Source organism: Saccopteryx bilineata, chromosome 5 (assembly GCF_036850765.1).
Source record: "Saccopteryx bilineata isolate mSacBil1 chromosome 5, mSacBil1_pri_phased_curated, whole genome shotgun sequence".
NCBI lineage: Eukaryota > Metazoa > Chordata > Mammalia > Chiroptera > Emballonuridae > Saccopteryx > Saccopteryx bilineata.
In genome coordinates, this window is record NC_089494.1 from 27,749,658 (window position 1) to 27,771,571 (window position 21,914).

A 21,914-nucleotide genomic window follows, 5' to 3' on the forward strand; every position below is an offset into this window, starting at 1 on the left:
ATGGGGACAGGGTTTTTAGTGATGGAAATGTTTTGGAACTAGATACAGGGAGTGGCAGCACATTGTGAATGTACTAAATGCCACTGAATTGTTCACTTTGAAATGGTAGGTTTGTTATGTAATTTGCACCTCAATAAAAACAAAAATAGCATTCAAACTCCCAGAAATTACCTTTCCTCTTCACTTGGTAGGCCATTAAAATTCTAACTCCCAGTTCAATGTACTTAATAGATGTGGAGAAATTAAAATGCACAATGAGATGTGTATCACTGATCAGGGCACCGCTTTTCTGGGTTTTGCTTAAGCAGTGTGGTGGATAGTGGCATCAGCTATGGAAAAGAAAAAAAAAAAGAACCAAAGGAAGAATGCATGTAGAGGAGCAATTAAAGGTATTCTGGTTTTACAATCTGTGTGATGACAAATGAGTCTGATGCTCATGGCTGAAACTGTTAAAATTGTAAATGAGCAAGTGACAGCAGGCATGCATGTAGAGATGACACTCTACTGGAGATCCACCCAAACACCTGAGTGCGGCCAACAAGTAGGGCAGACCTGCGTGATACCTGTTGTCCCTATGAACGTCACCCTTTCACTCTCAATGTTTGTGTAACAAATTGCGTGGTCACTCTTTGTAGAAGAAAAAAAAAAGAATGAAAGTCATATAATTCTTTTAATACAGTGGCAGGTGTAACAGTCTTCATAAACACATCATGACAATTTAGAAGTACTTTAGAATAAACGCAACTGCTATTTCAGAAACTGAATCAACAGTATAAGTCTTTTATTCTTATGCTTTAAGCAAAGAGCAGATTAACCATATTCCCTCCTATTATAGTCACAGAACTTCAGAATTATAAGGGGACCTGAGAAGTTATCTATTCTTACTGTTTTTCCAATGCAAATATGCATTTTATGATATCAGAGATAGCTGGTCATGTTTCCCATTGGTTGTCTCAATAGAGCAGCAACATCTCCACATCTTCAAATAGGCACTGTTCAATCTTATTTAACAAAGAAATCTTGTGCTAAAAATTAACTGACGATATATTCTTGTTGCTTGAATTAGTTTTCTGTTGCTGTACATGAGCTTGTGATATATTCTAACATAACTTTTGCTCATTTAACAAAAGTAATAAACTTAAGTCCAAGAAAATACAGCTTAACATTACCAGCAAAAAGCAAGATACAGAGATCCCATCCCCAAAAAAGAGACATAGAATTTTTCAAAGCATGTTTATGTGACTGCACATAGATGTGTGTAAAAGGGCATGACAGTTTTACCACAAAGATTACAGTAAGAAAAAGCACTTTATGACAATATTTCACAAATTCACAAGGATCACTTTAATATACAAAGCAATGCTACCACTCTGAACACAAAGCAGCTAATATGTACATAGTGTTAATAAAATGCGTTATAACTCAGTACACTTTTTCTTTACACAGATAAAGCACAAAAAGATTTAGGTAAAAAAATTAAAACAGGGATGTTTCTAGAATGTAGGAAATTTTATTATAAATGTATTTCCCTCATTATAGTTCTTTATTTAGTATTCAACTCCAATAGTAACATCAGAGTTAAAAATCAATACCCTGTTTTGTGCTGATAATCTTGGGGTATTCATTACCCCAGTCCTCAAGGGAAAACCAAAAAGAGCAAACACCTTTCTCTCTAGAAACTTCCCTGATTAATGTTTCTAAAAAGTTTCAAGTGATACATCTAGATTAGAAATAATTCCTTTTTGGGGTGGGGATGACAACTGACAGGTGGACAGATCAGTGAGGGACACTTTTACATGGAAAACTGCTAACTAGCACTCTTTGCCACCCCTAATAAATTTATACTCACAGAAAAAGGTTGACAAATTATTTCCCACTTTTAATATAAATAATTTTATTACATACACGATTGGAGTGGCACCTGGATAAAAATGTGTCTATAAAGCATTTATCAATTCACTTTTAAAAACATAAGAAAATAAAACCTCCCAAACACAACGCTAGATCATTTCACTCGGCCAACTAACGTAACATCTTGTCTGCAGGGATTTCTTCCTTCCCTACCAGTTTTCCAACTATCTCAGGTTTACCGTCACATCTCGAGAGATTTCTCAGACAGAAGCTTGGAAATGTTGTACTTCTGTAGGCAAGTATTAATGCCTGTATAAAGTAGGTGAAATTGGAATTTCCTACTGTTTGACCCTTTTCAAAGACATGTCCTGAAGATTGTTCATTTTCCTGTTTCTTGCTGGTGAGAATTAAACTCTATCACGTTATACCCAGCTGAGACCTGCACCCACAGTACCAGAATGCAGACAGGTCAATATTTTCTCTCTGTGCTAAACAACTCTGCCTGTTTTATATCAATTTTGCTTCACAGGCTTTGTTCTTTTTTTTTTTTCTATTTTTATTTTTTTAAAAAATAAATTTCAAGCTAAAACACCTGAAATATAATCCCTCCATTCAAACGTTACCTGGTCCCTCTTAAAGTCTGTCTGCCCCCTGAGGACACATACAAAGGCTTAAGCTACTACATTCACTAATCAGTAAGAACTTATCAGAAGCATGTGAGACAGATGGAACTTCAGCACCCTGTTTGATTTATTTGAAATTCTTCCATACTGACTCAGCTTCATATGTTCAACCCCTCAGGGATTAGTGCCTCTCCTAGCCATTGACTCTACAAAGTCAAGGAAACCAGTTCCTAGTACATATAGTGACTGTGCAGTCAACTTAAAAAAATCAACACATCAACACTAAAAGTATTCAAAATGTATGCAAGCCACTCGAAAGTTCTAGTTGTGCTTTGTACAACTGAGTAAGCAGATACGCCACAACTCACCCACAGGCTTACTAAGCACACCACTTTCTCCCTCCTCGTCTGATATCAGTCACATTTAGGCAGCATTTCTTTGATGTTAACAAGGCCAATTTTAGGTGAAATAAATTTAGTCAAATGATTGCATGTGGTCTCCATTATGACAATAATTAATTGCCTTGAAAAGTCTTTTATCACAGAATTAAAATTTTTTTTAAAAAAAATTCTGGACAAATGCAGGGATATCTTGGTTTCCTAATTTGGGGTGAGGGTAAGAGTCTCATTTAAAATTGGAAGTAAATATTCACTTGAGTAGCTTTTTTTCTATCTTCATGATGAAAAAGAATATGGGTTCCGATTCATTTTCTAATTAACTGGGTTAGTCAAATCTAATTTCCCGATGTTTTTCTTTTACTACTACAAGGCTAGCCTTTAGGTGCTAAAATATTTCAGTTAATGAAAAATTTTTATTAAAAGAAGTCCCTAGTCCCTAGCTCTGGCTGGGTAGTTCAGTTGGTTCAAGTGTCGTCCCAATTTGCCAAGGTTGCACATTTGATCCCTAGTTAGGTCACATACAAGAATCAACCAATGAATGTATAAATAAATGAACAACAAATCGATGTTTCTCTTTCTCTCTCAAAATAATTTTTTAAAAAGTCCCATTATTTGAAGAAAGGAGGAAGACATAAAAAGTCAGTTGACAATTAATTGGTAAGGGAATTTCTCAAGTTGCTAAATACCCAAACTGGGTCGTTTTTAAAAGTGCAAGTCACACCAAACATTTACAAAGACTATAATGTAAATAAAATCCAAATAAATATACAACTTTTGTATGAAGTCAACGGGAAACAATATACCAACAATTTTCAGGGCTACAAAGGCAATAAAATAACGCCTCTTGAAAATAACTGAAAAGGTATGTAACCACTGTTTCTAAAACGCACTTTAATTCAAAATCTTAACTTTAAGATATAAGCTTTATCTAATCTTGCAAAATGAAGCAGCCTTTTTGATCTTCAAAATAACGAGACCAACTTATGCTGACTAGCTGATCACAGAATTAAAATTTTTTTTTTAAAAAAAAGAAATCTAGATTAGAAGTCACTTCAAGTAGGTAAAAGCATCCTGATTTAAACAAACTTGCTGTTTCTTCCTAAGCCTTTGTATGACTCCATATGTCACCCGAATGGTCAAAGTGACAGCAAGGACTTGGCCTGAGAGACAGAGATACAGCCCAGCCAGCTGCCTTCTGCCTGGACAGCCTGCCTGGCCGACACAGTGCTTTCAGATGCTGGCACTGCTGCTGACCTACCATCAACAATACCTTTTCTGACAAAATCCCTGCTCAAATCAAAACACCAAAATTCCTCCCCCAGGATGATTCTTGAAATATCAGTGGTACCTTTTAGAAGCTATCTTTAAAATGTTCTTACCACTGTTATAGCTGCCAGGGACAAAGCATAAAAACCTAATACTTTGGGGGTGGAGGAGAGTCTTCAAGTGACTAGTAACATACTTAAAAGTATCAAGCCAAAGAAAACTAATGATAAAAAACAATTCTTGGAAGAAAATTAGAAGACCAAAATCAATCAGGAGTGTTGGAGTAATCCAGTCCAAGAAACTACCAAAAGGTATGCAATAGAACATACAAAAATGTAAAATTTCATCTGACCTCAATAGACTATAATACTCAGCATTCCTGACTTAAGAGCTCTCAGAGCCTCAGGTTATATACTGTATGTATATATATATGTACACATATATTATACAAATGCCATTCCCCCCCAAGAATATCTAAATGAACAGAGCACCTATGACAGTATTCTGGTTGCCAATATGGTACTTGTGTTTGGAAAAGAATAAACTTAAAATTAAACCTGATATCAATTTTTAAATAATATGAACACATTGAATCTAGCCCTTTCTAAAACACTTTTCAGTTAAACACTATCAAAGCTTGAAAACTAATAAGGGTAATATCAAAAATAAACCCCTCCCAGTTCATTTTTATTAGTCTGTCCTATAGATAAAAGTGCCACATGGCCCTATGTTTGCAAAGTGATAAACTATTTTCTAGGCAAATCAGTAGCATATGTACAGATTCCTATGCTGACATTTTCATTCCCTTTTGGCCAATGTGAAGAGAAAAAAACGTTTTTTATTTAGGTAATGTGGCCACATATGTTCTTGGCTACAAGATTTTTTTTTTATTATGTCATTTTCTTAAAAATTCTCAAAGTTGCATGCTTAAAAACAAACACCTTTCCCCCCATTCTTGTAAAAAAAAAAGTCTGCACAAAAATGCTTAATTTCTGTTTGTATAAACAAATCTTCAAGTCTCTCCATGGGTCTAGAACAGATTTAGCAACATTTGAATACATTTCTTCACCTCACCATTAAGTAACTGACTTTAAACCAGTGCAATCATCTTCAGGGTACAAAGGGCCCAGTCTTTATAATTTACAAATCCAACCAGCTAATATGGAAGTCATTGCCTTGATTTATCAGGGATTGAGAGGACCACCAACTTCCTAATTAAATAGAAAGCCTTATCTTTTGAAAAATGATTAACTTTCATTCACAACTTGCTCAATACCAATTTTCATGTATAAAACTTATGACATTCAAAATGTTCACTTTGACATTTTGACTCACTATGAAAGAATTCTAGTTGGTGCACAGATCTGTGATTTTGTTTGGTTGCCGTCAAACCAGTTTTGGAAAATGACTTATCTATGCTGGTATACAAATAATTCTTATACTATAACTTTTCCCATTAGCTCAGCAGGATAAACATCAAACTTTACAGTTGTTTGAAAGCCTTCTTGAGAATCTGGTGTATTGTCCAAATACACTACATCACTCAATTCTTAGAATGATGCTCCTTCATAAACTCTGTTCATCCTTGAAAAAAGACAATGGTTTGTTACAAACAAAAATATACCATTTACAAATATTAGTTAAAAATCATACTTTTCAAAACGGACCCAATAATTAACATCCATCTGCATATTTTAACACATTAACAAAGTAAACTTTAAAACATAACCCATGACTATAAAACATTAATCTTCTAGACTCTCTTCTAAAAGAAATAACTTTCTCAAATGAGAAATTATATCTAACATTATGTCAGTCTCCAATTTCAAAAATCCACCTTCGTCTTATTTTTCTTTTAAAGGATAAGTTTTAGATTGATCAGGCTTAGTGAGTGAAGAAAATGTATCATTAATAATAAAAAGTAGTACTGGAAACAATGTATAACACATACAAACACGGATTGTTAAATTCAGGAGTCAAAAAAGGGATCTCCTTTAGAGAATGACAAAGACTATATTACATATTGGAAACCGAAAGCATAATTATCCTCTTTAGAAGAAAACAAAACAAATGTTTTGCAAGAATGCTAATCCAACTATTGTAGTACAGCAGTCATTCAATATGTCTGAAGAAAATTACTTTCCTTGTCACATCTAATATAGTGTCCTTTTAGAGTTATATCCTATTACAACTTCATTAAAAAACTCACTAGAGATACTCTGTTAAAGTATGTTAATACGGAAAAGATTCAAAATAAGTATTTTTCTACAACACATTTTATGACAAACATATCACTCTGCTTAACATCTTGAAGGCTTTCCTGTTGGTGGTATAATGTAAGTGCAAATGGGAAGTTTAATTAAAAAATTTTAAAGTAAATGAGTGACAATATAAATATTTTTGAAGGCCATGACAAAAACATTTATTTAAAAACCTTGTTATAGAATTCAGAGAGCTGGTTTGGGTAAAGAGCATCTTTTTACTAAGAATTTAGTACTAACTAAAACAAGCTTTGTATTTATATTTATTTCAATTTAATTTAAAATTAAAATACCATGCTTTTTTCATTCAGTTGGTTACTCCTTTTAATGTATTCAAACATGTTGAACACACACAGAACTGAATTAAAAAGCAGCAGCTGCCCTATGGAAGAGCTGCAGTTGATACAGAATGTTTTTGGGAATCAAGGACAAGTGTTCAGTATTGAAGAGCAGGACATAGAAAGCACTCCAAATTCATTCTTAATTTCTTCAGCACCACTCTAAAATTCTTTTTAGAGGGTATGTCTTTTAGCGACTTTACATAATTCACAAGGAAAATGAGAAAACACGTCAATTTGGCAATCACACTTGTTCATTGCACCTTACTTACTTTCTGCATGCGGCTCACATATTACTTCAGCTCAAGAGGCTGGGGTAATTCTGTCCCTAAGGCAATCAAGGCGCTCAGCACAAACCTTGACATCATTTTTAAAAAAGAAATTCTTTTCCTCATTTCCCCATCAATTTACAAGAAAACCAATTATTACTTCTTGAGGAGGGTGGGGGCTGAAATGCAGAAGTCTCTTCATGATTCCTGGTGCAGAAAATTTCTTGAGGAGAGAAGTGGAGGCAGATGTTGGAACATTCACAGTTTAATGCAAAAGCATAAATGAATGAAATTCTGTAGTTGCTTTCAGGCAGTTTTGCGCATAGAAAAAAAGAAATGTTTAGAAAATAAAATGTCTATTTTGTCTCTCTGGTTGTGGTCATGCCAGTTCTTTTTCCACCAAAATAGGTGAAATTCAAATCCAAAATTAATCCGATTTGTGACAGTAAAGATCCTTAAGTGCTTTTAGCTCCTCAATCAGTGTCTTGTTTTGGTTTTCAAGCACTGCCACTCTGTTTTCTAAACATTTTACGTATTCTTTCTTCTTTCTGCGACACTCTCGGGCTGCTTCCCTATATGCAAAAAAGGACAGGAGAAATTATGTAACATTTCCGTGTCACTGATTTTGGGTTGGCATACACCACATTTCCCCATGTATAAGACGCTCCTTTTTCCGAAAAGTTTTGGGGTCTAAAAACAGGGTGCATCTTATACAGTGGTTGTACATATTTTTATTTGCATTTCCCGCTTTTTCACACTTCTTTTTGTGCCCATTGTTGAACACAGTGAATAGTCATCAGACAGAGATGAGGACAAGCTAATGAATGGGAGTTTTGACAATGATGAGGAATTGTATGAATTTTATGATAAATAAAACTTAAGTTCAATAGCTTTATGTAATACATTTTTTTCAAAATTCAGGCCTCCAAATTAAGATGCTTCTTATACATGGTTCCCCATGTATTTCTTTTTTAGAGACTTTAGCTCATATCATTTTAATCTATTATAAATTCAGTATTTTAAAAAATACAGAATAAGTTGTAAATTGCCTTATATAAACATTTAATTTTAATACAATATAAATGTTTGCTTTAAAAGCACCCAAATATGAAAACCCATAACTAAAAGAGTTGAACAATCATTTAAAAATAATATTTTAAAGTGTTTACTAAAATGTTCTGCCTCATACCTATAAAACTTGAAATTCTATCAATATCAGTAACTAAGAAAACATTAAGGTAAATTTTAGTGTGAAAAATATCCTTTAAATAGAAAGATCTTACAAACTTATTATTTCAAGGCATTTAAAAAAAATCTAACAAATCTCAACAAATGATGTTGGGAAAACATGCAAAAAAAGAAAGTTGGACCCTTACATCATATATAAAATTTAAATCAAAATGGATTAAAGGACCTAAATGCTAAGAATAAACTATAGAATTTCTAGAAGAAAACACAGTGGAACAGCTAGAGGACACTGGATTTGGCAGTGATTTCTTGGCTTTGCCACCAAAAGCACAGGCAACAAAGGCAAAAGGAAGCAAATGTGAAAATGTGACTGCATCCAACTTAAAAACTTTTGTGCATCAAAGGACACAATCAACAGAGTGAAAGAGCAACCTATGGAATGGGAAAAAATACACTGCTCACAAAAATTAGGGGATACATCATCGCTTCATATTCGTTTTGAAATATCCCCCTAATTTTTGTGAGCAGTATATTTGCAAATCATGTATCTCATAAGGAATTAATATCCAGAGAATACAAAGAACTCCTACAAAGGATTAAAATAACTTGATTTAAAAAATGGGCAAAGGACTTGAATAAACATTTCTCCAAAGATACACAACTGGCCAACAAGCATATAAAAAGATGCTCAACATTAATCTCATCATAAGAGAAATGCAAATTGCCCTGGCCAGTTGGCTCAGTGGTGGAGCATGGACCTGGCGTGCAGAAGTCCTGGGTTCGGCCAGGGCACACAGGAGAAGCGCCCATCTGCTTCTCCACCCTTCCCCCCTCCCTCCTCTCTGTCTCTCTCTTCCCCTCCCGCAGCCAAGGCTCCATTGGAGCAAAGATGGCCCGGACGCTGGGGATGGCTCTGTGGTCTCTTCCTCAGGCGCTAGAGTGGCTCTGATTGCAACAGAGAGGCACCCCAGATGGGCAGAGCATCGCCCCCTGGTGGGCGTGCCGGGTGGATCCCAGTCGGGCGCATGTGGGAGTCTGGCTGGCTGCCTCTGGTTTCCAACTTCAGAAAATACAAAAAAAAAAAAAAAAAAAAAAAAAAGAAAGAAAGAGAAATGCAAATCAAAGCCACATGAGGAGTAACCTCTCAGGCATTAAGATGGCTACTATATGTATGTTTTTAACTTATATATAAAAAACACACACAAACAGCAAATAACGTGTTGATGGGGATGTGAAGAAATCTGAAACTTGTACACTGTTGGTAAGAATGTAAAATGGTGTAGCCACTTAGAAGACACTATGACAAGTCCTCCAAAAATCAAAAACAGAGTTACCATATGACCCAGCATTCCCACTTTTGGGAATCCAAAAGAATTTAGAGCAGGATATGAAAGAGATATTTTCACACTCATGTTCACAACATTATTCATCACAGCCAAGAGATAGAGGAAAAGCAACTCAAATATCCACTGACAAATGAATACATTTTTAAAATGTGGTGAGTATATATAAACAATGGAATGTTATTCAGCCTTAAAAAGAAAGAAATCCTGTCACATGCTACAATATGGATGAAACTTGAGGACATTATGTTAAGTAAAATAAGCAGTCACAAAAAGACAAATACCGCATAATTACACTTATATGAAGTATTTAAAGTAGTCAAACTTATAACAGAAAGGAGAGTGGTGACTGCCAAGGACTAGAGAGAGAGGGGGAAATCAGGGAAGTTGTATAGAGTTTAAATTTTTATTTATTTATTTTTTATTTTTCTGAAGTTGGAAATGGGGAGGCAGTCAGACTCCCGCATGTGCCCGACCAGGATCCACCTGGCATGCCCACCAGGGGGTGATGCTCTGCCCCCCTGGGGCATTGCTCTGTTGCAACCAGGGCCATTCTAGCACCTGAGGCAGAGGCCATGGAGCCATCTTCAGCGCCCGGGCAAACTTTGCTCCAATGAAGCCTTGGCTACGGGAGGGGAAGAGAGAGACAGAGAGGAAGGAGAGGGGGAGGGGTGGAAAAGCAGATGGGCGCTTCTCCTGTGTGCCCTGGCCGGGAATCGAACCCGGGACTCCTGCACGCCAGGCCAACGCTCTACCACTGAGCCAACCGGCCAGGGCTAGAGTTTAAATTTAGCAAGATGAAAAAGTTCTGGAGATCTGTTGCACAATAATGTGAATATACTTAACACTTTTGAACTGTATACTTAAAAATGGTTAAGATGATAAAACTTTGTGTGTTTTTTTTACCACAACTAACAATAATAAAAAGTATTTTTTTTTTAGCAAGAAACTAAGTCACTAGCATAGGGACTGACACAAGACAGATCCTTATTGTTGACTGAACATGAGAGCTGAAAGTAGAAAGGTTTTAAGTCTTTAAAAAATGAAAAAGGCCCAGCAATTTATAGCAGTGGCAGTCTAGTCCAGCAGTTAATAGTAGTGCCTTCAGTATGTCAGATCTTAAGTGTAGGTGGCTCTATACCTTATCAATTATGTGATCATTGGCAAATTCCTTAACCTTAGTTTCCTGACTGAAAAATAATAATATAGTCTACCTCAAAAGTTTTAAGGGGGTTAAAGGAGCTTATATATGAAAAGAACATGAAATAGTGGTTGACATTTTATAAATGTAACATATGCATGAGCTGTTATTATTTCTAGATAACTCAAATGGCAGTCTATTATAATCCCATTAATGTCTTCATCCCTATAGAGCCTATCATTGAAAAAAAGAGAGCATTTTCTTATAGTTCAAGCTGATTTTGGGAATAAAAAAAAATGCCCAATGTTATAAGTCCATGACAGATACGGACAAAGTATAATCCCCTGTAGCACTCTACCATTGGAGAAAATTTCTTTGGAAATGGGTTACAAATGGCCCAACATTCTACTGACAGTGAAGAAGACAAGCCAGGAAGTGCTAGAGGCCAAGAGTGATCTACAGGATGACAGTGGACTGATTCAGAGGTCATCTGGATGTTCTGTACGAGGTGTATACTAACACTGTAGAGAACATGTCGGATGCATGGACAGTTAAAATCTAATTTCAGTTGACTAATCTTGTGTCCTTTCTTTATGTTCTCCATTATCTGAGAATTTACATTTCATAAGTACCCACATAAATGCTATATCTACATTCTGGTTTCCCAAGTTAAACTAATATGATCCTCTAAGTCAGTATTTCCCAACTTTGTTCCACCAAAATCAGTCTTCAGTATCAGACGGGGCTGTGAATACCAGAATCTGTGGCTACTTAAGTCCCTTATATAAAGTAATTTAGTACTGTCTAACCGGAGGTGGTGCAGTAAATACAGTATCAAACTGGGATGCTGAGGACCCTGGTTCAAAATCCCGAGGTCACCGGCTTGAGGATGGGCTCATGTAGCTTGAGTGCAGGCTCTCCAGCTTGAGTGCGGAGCTGTCTGCAAAGGTGTGGGATCACTGGTTCAGCTTGAGTCCCACCAATCCCAGTCAAGGCACATATGAGAAGCAATCATTGAACAACTAAAGTGACGCAACTATGATGCTTTTCATCTCTCTCCCTTCTCTCAGAAAAAGTAATACAGTATTTATACACAAGTACATCTTCCTGTATACTTTAAATCATCACTAAATTACTTAAATACCTAATATAAATACTATGCAAATAGTCATTATACTATATTGTTTAGTGAGTAATGACAAGAAAAATGTCTGTACATATGTGATACAGAAACCACCACCATAGGTCTAATAACCTAATAGTATACGTGAGAAACATTTTTCCCCCCCAAATTTTTGATCTGCAGTTGGTTGAATCCACAGATGCAGACCTGCACAAATACGAAAGGCCAAATGTATACTAAGGTGGTATGAAAGATGAAAATGTTTCTCAAAAGAAAAGAATGAAACACACTGGGCTAAAGAAGTCAACTTATTTAATGCAAGACAACTTCGATCCTTTCAATATACTAATCTCCAAAGAAATTCTATGTAGCACGCCCCAAACTGAATTTCACTAAGTAACACTTGTTTGTGGTGGCAGGGGAGAGGGGGAAGGGGTGACGCACCAAATCATTTTGAAGTAACACTGTCATGCAGAATGATGCTCAATATGGGCACAATTTAAAATAAGCAAATTTATTTATTTATTTTTAGATTTTTATTGATTCATTTTAGAGAGAGAAGGAAGGGAGGAGCAGAAAGCATCAACTCTCATATGTGCCTTGACCAGGGAAGCCTGGGGTTTCGAACCGGCGACCTCAGTGTCCCAGGTCGATGCTTTTACCCACTGCACCACCGCAGGTCAGGCTAAAATAAGCAAATTTAGATACCAATTTAGTACAGTCTGACAGACTAGAAAGAATTCTGAACTAAGGGTCAGTGAATTTGGGTTCAGATCCTGACTTTACCATTAACTAGTTATGTAGCTTCCAGCAGGTACCTTTCCATTTAAAGACTGTTCCTCATTTGCTTAGAAAAAAAATTAAGAAAGAAAAAGTAAAAAGGACTAATCAACCTCTTTCAATCCAAGACAAATATTAGCTTTGTATTAAGGAGTATGAAAAACCAGGAGATAACCTAAAGCACCAATTTTAACTGATGGGGCAGATGGTGGCATGAATTGTCATATTAAAATAAGCATTACTTAAAAAAATAAAAAGAAGCATTACTATATTTTGGAGTAAAATACGAAATTCAAATAAACTTTAAGAATTTTAAAGAACTCTTTAGTTCTGAGAAAGCCTCCTAAAGCTTCTCAAAATTTTCTGTCTAAATATTTTGAAGAAGAGAAGAAAAGGCCTCTCCCAGCAGACTGGTGAGGACACGGTGTGAAGACTGGCACGACCACTGACTTCTCCTCCAGTACAGAATCAGGGTTCAGGACTCCAAGCAGTCACGCAGGCAGGTGACCTGTACATTCTGAAACTAATTTGATAAACGTTTGGAAAAAATTTTTCACATAACATCTTCCTCCTACATTTACTGAACTAATTCTTTGCCTATATGTGATACTGTTTCACTTATTCTTTCCTTTTTTTAGCATCTTTAGTTCTTCCATACTACATTTTTTTGGGGTGTGTTCAAAAAAGCTTATCAATTGTATTGATATTTTTTATTTATTCATTTTGGAGAGGGGGAGAGTGAGAGAGAAGGGGAGAAGAGCAGGAAGCATCAACTCCCATATGTGCCTTGACCAGGTAAGCCCAGGATTTCGAACCGGCGACCTCAGTGTTCCAGGTCGACATTTTATCCACTGCACCACCACAGGTCAGGCTATACTGATATTTTTAAACAACCAATTTTTAGTTTCATTCATTTCTCCCTATTGGTTTTCTCTTTTCAATTTCATTAATTTTAATCTGTTTTCCTAGTTTTAGTTTCTTAAGATGGAAGTTAGGTTGGCAAAGTGTTTTTTTATAAAGGGCCAGACTATAAATATTTCAGGCTTTTGGACTGAATGGGTCCTATTACAACTAGTCAATTCTGCTGTTGTATCATGAAAACAGACACTGAAAATACAGAATTAAATAAGCATGGCTGTGTTCCAGAGAACTTGATAAAAACAGGCAGTGAGGTGCAGTTTGCCACCTCACTTAAATGAGTGATTTAAGACTTTCTTTTTTAACCAAAGTATTAAAGAATATGTTTCCCCTCGAAGCACCAATTGAGCTGTATCCCATAAATTTGTCATATTTTAATTTGCATACAGTTCAAATAATTTTTTTAAATTTGCTTTGAGACTTTTTTGACTTACAGATTTAGAAACATTTGATACTTAATTTCTAAAAAACAGGATTTTTCCAGATATTTTATGGTTCAAGAACATATTTTTAGTATTATATCTATTCTTAGATTCAAAAGTATCATATAAATAACAAATAGGTACAGATATTTGATGTCATTCTGGTTTTCTATATCCTCTATTTATTTTCCATTATCACTGAGAGAAGAGTGTTGAAGACTTCAACTATAATTATGAATTTGTTCATTTCTCCTTTTAGGCCCATCAGCTTTGGGCTCATGTATGTTGAAGCTCTGTTAGGAGTACACACATGTATAATTATGTCTTCTTAAGAGGACTGACCCTTGATCATTATATTATGTCCTTCTTTATCCCTGAGATGTTCCCCCTTATTTAGATTACTATTTGCATGGTTTGTCTTTCTACACCCTTCTTCTTCTAACCTATCTATGTTTTACATTTGCAGTGCCATTTTACAGACAGCATATATTTAGGTCTTGGTTCTTTATTCCGTTTTATGTCTTGTAACTGGGTTACAACTAGGGTTTAGCAAACGATGGTCCATGGATCAATCTACATAGCTTGTTTTTTTTTAACTGATACACTTTGGGCCAGATTCACCAAAAAAGTAAAACAGAGAGAGAGAGAGCGAGTGCAAAAGAATGCACAAATGATCAATATCAGGAATGAAATCCCTACTGACCCTAGACATTAAAAGGATAGTAAGTAACATAAACAACTTTTGTCTATAACTTTAGTATCTTAGAATGAATCAAATCCTCAAAAACAAAGACTTCCAAAACTCAATGAAGAAGAAATATAGTGTAAATTTTTCTGTAGCTACTAAAAAAATTAAATTCAAGTTAAAAAAATAATATTTCAAAAAATGAAAACTCCAGGCCCAGGTGTTTCAGTGGCAAACTCAATAAAATATTTAAGGAATAGATAATACTAATTCTATATAACCTCTTCCAGAAATAAGAGAACCCTTCCCATCTCATTTCATGAGGCTAGCATTACTCTGATAACAAATCTAGACAGACACATTACAAGAAAACTAAAATTCTCTACTAGTCATGAATTGTAGATGTGAAAATCCTCAACAAAATATTACCAAATCAAGTTCAGCAATATGTAAAAATGATAATACATCATAACCAGATGTGGGCCCATCCCAGGAATGCATTCATGTCAAAACACTGAAAAAATCAGTGTACTTCACCCTATTAACAGACTAAATGAGAAAAACTTTATGATCAACTCAAAAAATTCAGAAAAAGCATTTGACAAAATTTAACAACTATTTACAACAAAAACTCCCAGAAAATAGGAATAGGAGAGATCTTCTTACCATAATAAAGAGCATTTACAAGGAACCTATAGCTATTATCATATTTATGGTGTCCCAAAGATTTCCACATATTAATCTCTGGAACCTGTGACTATGTTACCTGACACGTAAAGGTGAATTAAGGTTGTTAATCAGCTGACCTTAAAATAGGAAAATTATCCTGGATTATCTGGGTGGGCATAATATAGTTAGGAGGGTCCTTTAAAGTAGAAGAGGGAGGCAGAAGATACAGACTACTAAAGGAAGATATAGAAAGACACAAGATTGCTGACCTCAAAGTTGGAGACAAGGAGCCATGAGCTAAAGAAGACGAGGACCACTAGAAGCCGGAGAGGGTAAGAAAGAGGCTCTCTCCTGCGTCTCCGGAGAGCAACAGTCCTGCTGACACCTCAACGTTAGCCCAGCGAGACCCTCCGTGGCCTCTGGTCCTAGAGCATTTTAATACAATAACTCTGTTGTCTAAGCCACTAATTCAGTAGTGGTGATTTGTGAGAAGCAGATGTCCTCTCTTACCACGCCTATTCCATAGCCTATCAGAAGTTCTGACATCTGCAATAAGGCAAGAAAAAGGGAAGGAATACAGATTAGAAGAAGAAATACAACCAACTATATTTGCAGACAACATGATTGTCTACATAGAAAATCCCAAAGAATCTACAACAAAGCTCCTAGAACTGATAGATTTAGAATAGTTACAGGATAAAAGGTTAATAGAGAAGTCACTTTTATTTCTATATAGCAGCAATGAACAATGAATATTTAAATTTAAAAAACATGCCTGACCAGGTGATGGCACAGTGGATAGAGAGTCGGACTGGGATACCAAGGAACCAGGTTCGAGACCCCGAAGTCACCAGCTTGAGCACAGGCTCATCTGGTTCGAGCAAGGGCTCACCAGTTTGGACTTAAGGTCGCTGGCTCAAGCAAGGGGTTACTCGGTCTGCTGAGGGCCCGCGGTCAAGGCACATATGAGAAAGCAATCAATGAACAACTATGATGTCTCAATATGCAACGAAAAACTAATGATTGATGCTTCTCATCTCTCCGTTCCTGTCTGTTTGTCCCTGTCTATCCCTCTCTCTGACTCTCTCTCTGTCCCTGTAAAAAAATAAAAAAATAAAATAAATTTAAAAAACATAATACCATTTTAAATAGTCCCACCCCAAGAAAACTAAAGCCCCAAACTCCTAAGTATTGAGGTTTCAATCTAACAAAATATGTGCAGGAACTATATGCTGGAAAAAATGGAGTAATACTGTGTTCATGGAATGGAAGAATCGGTATTGTTAGGATGTCATTTTTCCTCAATTTGATCAATAAACACAATGTTTATCAAAATCTCAGCCAATTTTCTCACGGACATCAACAAACTGATTCTAAAATTTATGTGAAAATGCAAAGGAACCAGAAGAAATAAAACAATTCTTGGCCCTGGCCGGTTGGCTCAGCGGTAGAGCGTTGGCCTGGCGTGCGGGGGACCTGGGTTCGATTCCCGGCCAGGGCACATAGGAGAAGCGCCCATTTGCTTCTCCACCCCCAACCCCTCCTTCCTCTCTGTCTCTCTCTTACCCTCCCGCAGCCAAGGCTCCACTGGAGCAAAGGTGGCCCGGGCGCTGGGGATGGCTCCTTGGCCTCTGCCCCAGGTGCTGGAGTGGCTCTGGTCGCGGCAGAGCGACGCCCCGGAGGGGCAGAGCATCATCCCCTGGTGGGCAGAGCGTCGCCCCTGGTGGGCGTGCCGGGTGGATCCCGGTCGGGCGCATGCGGGAGTCTGTCTGACTGTCTCTCCCCGTTTCCAGCTTCAGAAAGAAAATAAGTAAAAAAAAAAAAAAATTCTTAAAAAGAACAAAGTTGGAGGACTCACGTTAATCAAATTCAAAACTTACTAACAGTAATCAAGACAGCATGATGGTGACAGGACACAGACCAATGAAAATAAGCTAGACAGTCCAGAAACAGACCCACACAAATATGGTCAATTAATTTTCTACAAAAGTGCAATGGGAAAGAAGAAAGTATAATCTTTTTAACAAATGGTGCTAGACAAACACATGTCCATATATAGACAAGGAACCCTGACACACCTCACACCTTATATGAAAATTAACTCAAAAGAGATCACAGACCTACATGTAAAACAATTTAACACTTGATATAGAGCAACTACAGTGTGTCTGTAAAGTCATAGTGCACTTTTTTTTTTTTTTACAGAGACAGAGAGAGTCAGAGAGAGGGACAGACAGGGAAAGACAGACAAGAACGGAGAGATGAGAAGCATCAATCATTAGTTTTTCGTTGCGCATTGCAACACTTTAGTTGTTCATTGATTGCTTTCTCATATGTGCCTTGACCGCGGGCCTTCAGCAGACCGAGTAAACCCTTGCTCGAGCCAGTGACCTTAGGTCCAAGCTGGTGAGCTTTTGCTCAAACCAGATGAGCCCGCGCTCAAGCTGGTGACCTCGGGGTCTCGAACCTGGATCCTTCTGCATCCCAGTTTGACGCTCTATCCACTGTGCCACCGCCTGGTCAGGCTCATGGTGCACTTTTGACCGGTCACAGGAAAGCAACAAAAGACGATAGAAATGTGAAATCTGCACCAAATAAAAGGAAAACCCTCCCAGTTTCTGTAGGATGATGTGGCAGTATGTGCGCATGCACAGATGATGATGTAACACCATGTATACAGCGGAACAGCCCACGGCCATGCCAGTCCAGAGGAAATTTCGTTCGGTGTGTTCTGTGGCTCGCTAAATTCGAATCCGTGACCAAAGTGCAATGTGAATATCGGCTCGTTTATAACGAAGCACCACCACATAGGAATCACATTACTCGGTGGGATAAGCAGTTGAAGGAAACTGGCAGTTTGGTGGAGAAACCCCGTTCTGGTAGCCATCAGTCAGTGACGAGTCTGTAGAGGCTATACGGGATAGCTACCTACGGAGCCCTGAAAAATCTGTGCGCGAGCCCACATCGAACTGCACTGAATAGGTATGAAACTGGGAGAGTTTTCCTTTTATTTGGTGCAGATTTCACATTTCTGTCGTTTTTTGTTGCTTTCCTGTGACCAGCCAAAAGTGCATCATGACTTTAGGGACACACTGTAGAACTCTCGCACATTGTTGGTAGGAATGCAATATGGCACAGCCACTTTGGAAAACAGTTTGGCAGTTTCTTATAAAGTTAAATATATACTTACTATTCCACTCAGGCAGCCCACTCCTAGATATGTGCTCAAGTGAATTTAAAGTTTATATAAAAACCTGTATGTAGGTGTTTATAGTAATTTTATCCATAATCCTCCAAAACTGGAAATTAACTAAGGTGATGAACTTAAAGGTGAATGGATAAACACCATTCTTGGTATATCCATACAAAGAAATATCAGTGACAAAACCAATTACTGTTTCATGCTACACTGTCAGTGAATCTCAAATGCATTTTGCTAAGTTAAAGAGTCCAGATCCAAAAGACTGTATGATTCCATTTATAAAAGGTTCTGGAAAAGGAAACCCTGAGTGGGCTGTGGGATTCCGTTTTACAAAGGAGAAAACTGTGGTGTAAAAGGTTAGTATGGCCTGACCTGTGGTGGCGCAGTGGATAAAGCATTGACCTGGAATGCTGAGGTCACCAGTTTGAAACCCCAGGCCTGCCCGGTCAAGGGACACATAGGAAGCAACTACTATGAGCTGATGCTTCCTGTTCCTCTCCCCTCCTTCTCTCCTGTCTCTGTCTCTCTCTTTGTTCCTCCCTCTCTCCTTTCTGTAAAATAATCAATAAATAAATCTTAAAATAAAAATAGTGCAACCACTGTGGACAACAGTTTGGCAACTCAAAAAAAAAAAGGTTAGTATGGTCTTCCAAAGTCACAGCAAAAGGACTAGATCCAAGACTTGAATCCTGATCTTGGGGATAACAGCAGAAGAATAATTTCTCCCATCTGTAACATTTTATATCACTATATATCTGATTTTCATCTTATTTGGTCATTTCCATATTAAAGTCCTAAGCTAAATAAAGAAAAATACTAAGGTAATGTAAGTAAATAAATATATTTTATTGTTTCTTGATGACAAATCTACTTGCAGCTATGAATTTATGAGAAGTAAATTTTTGGAGATTTTTGATATATAGCATTTTTATTGTGGAAGACTACTTCTATTTTAAGATTCTGTCAATAACAAGGATTCTTAGACTTAATCTATTTTCAGAGAATATTTAGGTGTTGAACTGTTACTATTATACTTGACTGACAACAGTCTCAGTAAAGGCAACAGGTACCTGTTCTTCATTAGGCGGACCTCTCTCTTTCTCGCTGCCTCTTCAGCGGGCTGTGTGGGAAGCGCTGGGGAGGAGGCCATAACAACTCCAGGGGCGATGGTGCTCGTGGGTGCTGTGCGAATCTGGTACGTCTGTACATCTCCAGAGGCGGCTGAAAGGAAAGGGGTCAACATGGTGTAAGATATTGAAGAATGTGACCTGGTACAACTAGGTATGTCAATCATCAGTCTAAACATACATTCTGCATTAAAAGGGGAAAAAAGGAACAGATGACTCTGACTAAAATGTTGCAAGAATCAGCACTCTTTGGGTCATTACTGAAAAATAATTGCCAATTTAATGTATTTATTAGTACAGACACTTGAGTGAAAGAGGTCTTAACCTACATCTGCTGGGTTTTTTATTTTTTATCTTTCATTGGAATGCAGTTCTATTCTGTTAACATGCTTACCAACCTTAAGTCTAAAAGATAAGTAGGGCACACACAGCTTGGATCATCTTCCTAGATATATCCTCAATGTCTTCCTTTGATATTGGTAAATTCATATAAAAAAATTTCAAGTAGACTCTTGCCACGACATAAAAATGACAATGAAGCCCTGGCCGGTTGGCTCAGTGGTAGAGTGTCAGCCTGGTGTGCAGGAGTCCTGGGTTCGATTCCCGGCCAGGGCACAAAGGAGAAGCGCCCATCTGCTTCTCCACCCCTCCCCCTCTCCTTCTTCTCTGTCTCTCTTCCCCTCCCGCAGCCAAGGCTCCATTGGAGCAAAGTTGGCCCAGGCACTGAGGATGGCTCCATGGCCTCTGGCCCAGGCGCTAGAGTGGCTCTGGTCGCGACAGAGCGACGCCCTGGAGGGGCAGAGCATCGCCCCCTGGTGGGCGTGCCGGGTGGATTCCGGTCAGGCGCATGCAGGAGTCTGTCTGACTGCCTCCCCGTTTCCAACTTCAGAAAAATACAAAAAACAAAACAAAACAAACGACCATGATTTTTCATAAAATAGCAAAATGGAAGAGAAAATAGGGCATTATGGTCAACTATGTTAAATTTCTAATTGGCACAAAACTGTAAGTATGAAGAAGTATACCAAATGATGTCAATTATATCATCTGTAAACATTGTTTTAACATAAATTATAATCTCAAGTTTTAGTCTTCTAATTAAATGATCCATCATTTGTAAAAAGAAATATAATCACTACTTGTCAAAATGCTTCTAAAACCAGCTTAATAATATGCCCTCCTATGAATATGGAACCTAACATTATCTGAGAGAATTTGAAGGCCTTTATAAAATTATCCATATTTGTTAATATCAATTAAAATGTGTAGTTTGAATGGAAAAGATTTATATACTAAACATGTTACCATCTTCAAACTGACGTTCAGAATTCAAATTCACTGACATCCTGCTTTACAATTTTTGAGTACCTGCATGTAAAGTGAAAAGGTGTTTTACTCCCATTAACAAGAAAAATATTATCTTCTTCAAATATTATTTCTTTAGTAACAGAATATATTCTGTAAATAAATTAGGGACCTTTAAATAAATTATGACTCTCTAGTTGATGTTTTAGAATAATTCAAAAATTATCATCCATGTTGAAGTGGCATAACTGTCATTACCTAACAGAGGTAAAACATATTATTAATGAAAACATTTTTAGAAACATTTTTTTTATTTACTCAATAGGCAAACTGTCAATCTAGCATAAATATATTCTTAAAATGCTCAAACAGTTCAAAAGAAATATGGTCAACTCCTATCCATAGCCTCCTGAAACAAATTGGAAGAAAACAAAACAAAATTAAATTTAAAAAACATTAAAAAGCTATTTCAGTCATTAAGGATTTAACTACTGCTTTTATCCATAGATCAGCAGAGTTGCATGTTGGTATAAGATTTTTTAAAATATAAAGCTTTCATTTGAAGTAAAAAATGATATTAGAAATGAGGATGTTAATTTCTTTTGAATAAAAAGAAGAGCCCTGGCCAGTGGCTCAGTGGATAGAGCATTGGCCTGATTTATAATGGCCCTGATTTGATTCCTGGTCAGGGCACACAGGAGAAGCAATGATCTGCTTCTTCCCCCACCCCTGCTTCTCTTCCTCTTCCCCTTCCCCAGCCAGTGGCTGGATTGGTTTGAACATGGCCCCAGGCACATTAGCCTTAGGCTCTAAAAATAGCTTGGTACTCAAGCATTGGCTCCAGATAGGGTTGCCAGGTGGATCCTGGTCAGAGAGCATGCAGGAGTCTCTAGCTCCCTCTTCTCAACTTAAAAAAAAAAAAAAAGCAGAGAAACAGAATTTTGAACCTCCAAAGATTCTTAGCAGCTATTAAGTACAATTTGCATTTGACAATGAAAAGAAATG

At 37.1% G+C, this 21,914-nt stretch overlaps 1 protein-coding gene across 5 annotated transcripts in view; it reads right to left on the reverse strand.

The window, feature by feature from the left end:
* Nucleotides 1–651: 651 nt before the first annotated feature.
* Nucleotides 652–21,914, reverse strand: part of CREB1 (cAMP responsive element binding protein 1) — a 72,681-nt gene continuing 51,418 nt past the window's right edge. For 4 of the 5 annotated variants that reach the window (XM_066233402.1, XM_066233401.1, XM_066233404.1 and 1 more), the window contains 2 exons: nucleotides 19,548–19,698; nucleotides 652–7,578 (listed from right to left, as the gene is read on the reverse strand). In XM_066233402.1, coding sequence (XP_066089499.1) covers nucleotides 7,434–7,578; nucleotides 19,548–19,698 — 296 coding nt within the window. In that variant the 3' untranslated portion in view covers nucleotides 652–7,433. The remainder of the gene's footprint in view (nucleotides 7,579–19,547; nucleotides 19,699–21,914) is intronic. The other variant, XR_010725686.1, reaches the window with a different exon arrangement.